The 4,885-nt window shown below is 56.5% G+C and overlaps 1 protein-coding gene across 3 annotated transcripts in view; it reads right to left on the bottom strand.

Annotated features, from left to right (window-relative positions):
- TUB (TUB bipartite transcription factor) overlaps window positions 1-4,885 on the bottom strand; it is a 100,444-nt gene that overhangs the window by 18,461 nt on the left and 77,098 nt on the right. The window contains exon 1 of one of the 3 annotated variants that reach the window (XM_006162888.3): window positions 4,767-4,868. The exons of the other annotated variants lie outside the window; for them this stretch is intronic. Coding sequence (XP_006162950.1) covers window positions 4,767-4,804 — 38 coding nt within the window. The 5' untranslated portion in view covers window positions 4,805-4,868. Of the gene's footprint in view, window positions 1-4,766; window positions 4,869-4,885 lie in introns of those variants that run through there. 3 annotated transcript variants of the gene reach the window in all.

The following is a 4,885-nucleotide window of genomic DNA, read 5'->3' as shown; positions in this document are numbered from 1 at the left end:
TGAGCACATGTGTCCTGAGCACACAGCCCCTCTCTCTGGTGAGTGACAAAGAACTCCTAGCAAAGAGCAGCATGCCGTGGGAACAATGACAACAGCGAGGGCTGTCTCCAGAGAGAGCAGAACCCCAGCTCCTCTGCTGCCTCGGCAGGCCCAGCTCCTTCTCCGCCCCCACCCAGATGGCCCTGCCTCCTCATCTCCACTGCAGCGCCATTCCTGGGGCGGCTTCCTTTCTCACCAGAACGTCCCCAGCCTGCCTCTTTCTGACGGGCACTGACCTAGGCTGCACTAAACGATAACCACGCAGAGATAGTAATGACTTTTTAATGACTCTGGCTCCAATTAGGGAACCACTGCCAGGCCCAGGCTGCCAGCTGCAGCCCTGCCAGGAGACAGGGCACTGATGGATGGGTCTTCCAGCTGACCCTGGTGGCTCCTTTGTTACCATAGCCTGCTGGACCAAGGAGGCCCAGGAAAGTAGCAGCCCCAGTCACTGGCTCATGAGGGTCAGAGAAACCCAGTGTACGAGGTTCACCAATCCATGCCCCTGCACCTCCCAGGCAGCCTATCCCTCTATACCCACTCACCTCTCTAGGCATCTGGCAAGTGCCTGGGGAGTGAACCATGGCTGACAGCAGGGGCCAGGGCCCAGGGCACATTTGTGGGCCAGGAAAGCCAGACACAGCACATCTGGGACGACTCCACCTTATATGCTCCAGCCAGCCCACCAGTGCTAACCAGAGGCCCAGGGACAGGGACAACCATGGGGGAAGGCTCAGCCACATACCCTTCCTGCTCTCGGTCCCAGTGGGACCTGCCCCTGCTGGACCCGAGATATCAGAGAAGTGGGCCATGGGGAGAAAAGGCCACCTGGGCATCTGGCTGCAAGTCTGCACCCGGTGCCAGAGCCCTGGCAAGCCCAGATCTGTCACTTTCCTTGCCTGGCAGCTGCTTGGAACGCAGAGGGAACAGGGGCAGCTCCAGGAAGGCCAGGACCACGCTGCTCACAGGAGTTCCAGCCTCTCAGGACTCCCACTGGTCCCCAAACTGACGAAGTACATTAGAACTGCTGGGAGCACTTGGTAATTCAGAACTGTAGGGAATATGCCCCAGAATCAACACCCACCTGGCACGCTCGCTTAAAGCAAGAGACAGGTGATTCTAATGCTCAGGCACGCCGTGGGGAAGATGAGCCATAGCTGGTGCTCTCTAGAGACCAAAAAGGCAACCGGGGGATTAGCTGTTAAGACTGAAGTGGTGGGCCCGAGCATTCAGGCGTCTCCGAGGTTAAGCCTAGAGACAGAACTAAGTGACAGAAGCCTTGCTTAATCAGTAGTCATGCTGCGTCCCAGAAAGCAAAAGGAGGCAGCGTGGGAGGATCCCAACGAGGGCCAGGGGGAACCCAGAGATGTGCTTAGGCTCCACCCACGGAGACCTCCCCAACAGCCACAGCCCTGCCAAGGAAGGCTGTTTGGCAGGGACGCTGCAGGGAACACTCAAGTAAGGAACTAGAGGGCCTGAAAGGGCCCTTCCAGCCTGAAGTTCTCTTTCTATGACCTAAAGCCATGTTGTGATAGGAGAGGACTGTGTCCCTCGGGTTTGCTGAGAACCCAGGAGTGGGGCCAGGAAAGCCGACGAAGTCCTAAACACTTCCTGGGGATGCTGCTTCGATTCAAAGACGTGGGCATCTTGTCTATGCTGCGGAGACAGCCAGAAACTGGACGAGGTCCCTGCTCTCAAGGAGATGATGACCTGGTAAGGGAACTGCCAGGCCATGACCTTACACCACACAGACAAAAGTGCCGGGGGCAGGGCAGGCACCGTCCATGCGGCACAGTCCTCCAGCACGCCTGTGGGCCGCAGTACTGCCTAACTCAGAGCTCCACACACGGCTTATTAAAAGGTCGCGAAGTCACACCCACAGGACAGTTAATACGACTCAAGAATACAGGTAAAGAGAAACTGGCACACGTGGAAATTGTCAGCAGTAACAAAAAAACCAACCAAGACAAAATGAGCCCAACTGTTAAAAACTTTATACACTAAATACCTCCCTTCTGTCAGAATGTGAGATTAACCCATGATCAGTATAAACTAAGCCAAAATTACCCGTAAGATTATCACCAACTATCACTGCTTCAAAGAAAATGAGCTAGGCCCAGGAAATGCCAGGTGCACCTGTCACAGAGGAGTGAAACCCCCACCGGCAGAGCTAACAGGAAGTCAGTCGTCCCCTCTCCCCAAACCCAGCCACGATCCAGCTGACATGCCGTGACATTAGGAAAACCTCACACCAGTCAAAGCACGTGCACACATGCTGTCCCCATCCCCCATCTGCAGGTAAAATGCCTTTCCTGTCTTCTGCCCCAGTTTCTGTGAGCAGCCAGCCCTGCAGCTTTGACTGCAATCAGCAGCCCACTTAACACAAGAGGCGATCTGAATCTCCTCTCAGGCTAGGTCTCCCAATTTTGGAAGTCTACACCCCAAGTCCAATGGTTTCTCAGGCTTACTGCATAGCTAGAAAGACCATCAGGGCAGGGGACATCTAGCAACTTCTGACTACAGCCTGTCCCCAGTTAAACACCCACTCTCCCTGCAACAAAACAAGAAGGCAGGGTGACAGAGGAACGGAGAAAGCAAGCAAGACCACGCGGTGCCAAGCTGCTCCTAGGGCTAGGATTGCAGGGTGGCAGGATTCTGTGCTCTGTGCTGAGTGTGGGCTGAAGAGACTGGGAGGTATGGTTGGGTCTGGGCCCTAGCAAGTGCCAGATCACTCCATGCAGCACACCAGTGTCCTGGTACTAGGTGGAGGGCAATTACTTCCCAGAGACAATCCTCCCTCCTGGGGTCTCCTCTTCCAGGAACAAGCTGAAGCCTTCCCAGTTTGAGGCAGGTTTGCTCTAAGAACGGTGTATTCTCTTCACAAGTTGCTTTGGTCCCCAGGTCCCTGGAAGAGGCTTCCTAGAGCCATGACCAGGCCCAGCTCTGCCTCCAGGATGCTGGATCCTAAACATGCCACCCACACTCTGCTACTAGTCTGTGGTGCCACCCTACCATCTGGACCCCACACAAGTACTTCTCAGCACTGAAGTCTGCCTGGCCCACAGGCACCTCTGCTGAACAGCTGGAAAAGGGGCACTGGACAGTGCCTATGGGACTTCACTGTCTTCTAGGAGTTCCTCAACCACTTGTGCTAAAAAGGCCAGAATGCTCTAGACTCTACCCGTGCTGGTCCCAGCCTGGGTGTGTGTCCAGGGCAGCAGCTCTTCCGCTCTTCCGAGAACCAGATGACACTGAGGTGTGACTGCACATTTCTGCAGAAGACCCTGTGGGTGCCTCGTGTGTGCCCACTTGTGTATTGGTGAGTGTGTATGTGTGTGTGTGGGGGGGAGGGGGTGGACACGAAATAACCTCAAAGCCTAAAACCTCCACAGGAGCTACGATTAGAGGCAACATCGATTTTCACGAGAAACCTTCAATTCCCAGGCCAGCGACAAGGGCCTGTTTGCAGAAAGATTTGCTTTTAACAAGCCTCGGGTGGTTTCAGCTGGTTTCCATTTGGGATGCTGTCTGGACAAAGTCACAGACGAGACTGTCAGAATGATTCTGTGTCAGTGACTGGTAATCAGACTCCTTTCTCAGAACAGGCTGTGCTACAAGGCAGGTCCTGAGGGGCTGATCCTGCCACGGCAGGCGTGTGCACTTGGGTGGGCAATGACACAGTGGGCCTTAGCAGTCCAGCACCCTGTTATACACACGCCTCTCACGGAGGCCTAGAGACAGCCCTGTAGCCCATGGCAACCAAGGAGCCAATGGGTAACCAAGGATCTGGTGCTGCCATGGCGATGGGCTCCTTTCCCTGAGAATGCAGAACAGTAGAGTGGATGGGGACAGGTCTGCACCTGGGTAAGGCCCTGGAGACCACCTCTACCACCTTCCCACCAGTGAGAACACCAGCCAGCCTTGACAGACCTGGGTGTTTGGAAACAGAGAGAGTGCCTGGGTTCTTGAGTGCATGCGTGTATGTGAAGGCAGTTCTGTGTGTGGTCAGCTGGTGTGTGTCCAGGTGTATACCTGTAAGCACATGTATCGAGTCTCTGAAAGATACCCAGTAGCAGGTGTGAGTAGTGGTAGGTGTCCGGTATTCTCCACACACAGGATGTGTAGGCACGCAGGTGTGTAGGCATGTGCCTGTGTGAGCCCAAGAATTCCTATGTGTAGAGACATATGTATGCAAGTGTCTATGAACGGCCCTGTAGTAACTGCACAAATCCACACTTTGAGCGTGTGAACCGGCCACAGGCTCTTTGGCCCCACGCCCGAACATCCTCTAGGTGCGTGCGCGCGGCTGTATGGGTGTGTGCGCGCTCTCGCTACACAGGCATGTGCCGGGCTGCTGGGCCTGGGAGGGGCTCACAGCAGGGTGCGCTCACTGCCCAGGCGGCCACATGGTGCAGTGACCCTAAGTGACTCACACAGGGCCCTCCCAGCAACCCTGCGGATAAGGAGGTAGAATAGGACAGGCAGGACCAGCCCACGGGGGCCCTCAAAGTTTCAATAGGAATGACCAGAGCCCCCAAAACGACATAGACCGGGAGAGGATCGGAGCCCTGCGCCCCACTGGCTGTCCACGGCAGGCCCTCGGTCAGAGTTGGGGGTGCTGGCGTCCCTGGCCCAGCGCCCTCGACCCTGCCCCCACCCTCAGCGTTGGAGGGCGGTGGGCTGGCCCGAGCCCCCCGCGGAAGAGGTGGGTGCCGTTACCCGCATACCTGTAGGGAATCCAGTCGGAATGCGGCCTGGAAGTCATGTCTCTCGGGGGCGGGGCGGCGGCTGCAGCTCGGGAGGCCGGGGCTCGTAGGGGCCGGCGCGGGGGCCCTGCTCAGCTCCC

Source organism: Tupaia chinensis, unplaced genomic scaffold, assembly GCF_000334495.1.
Source record: "Tupaia chinensis unplaced genomic scaffold, TupChi_1.0 Scaffold141165_1, whole genome shotgun sequence".
Taxonomy (NCBI): domain Eukaryota; kingdom Metazoa; phylum Chordata; class Mammalia; order Scandentia; family Tupaiidae; genus Tupaia; species Tupaia belangeri.
Note: the sequence above shows the minus strand (reverse complement) of the source record. Positions and strands in the feature narration are given on the sequence as shown.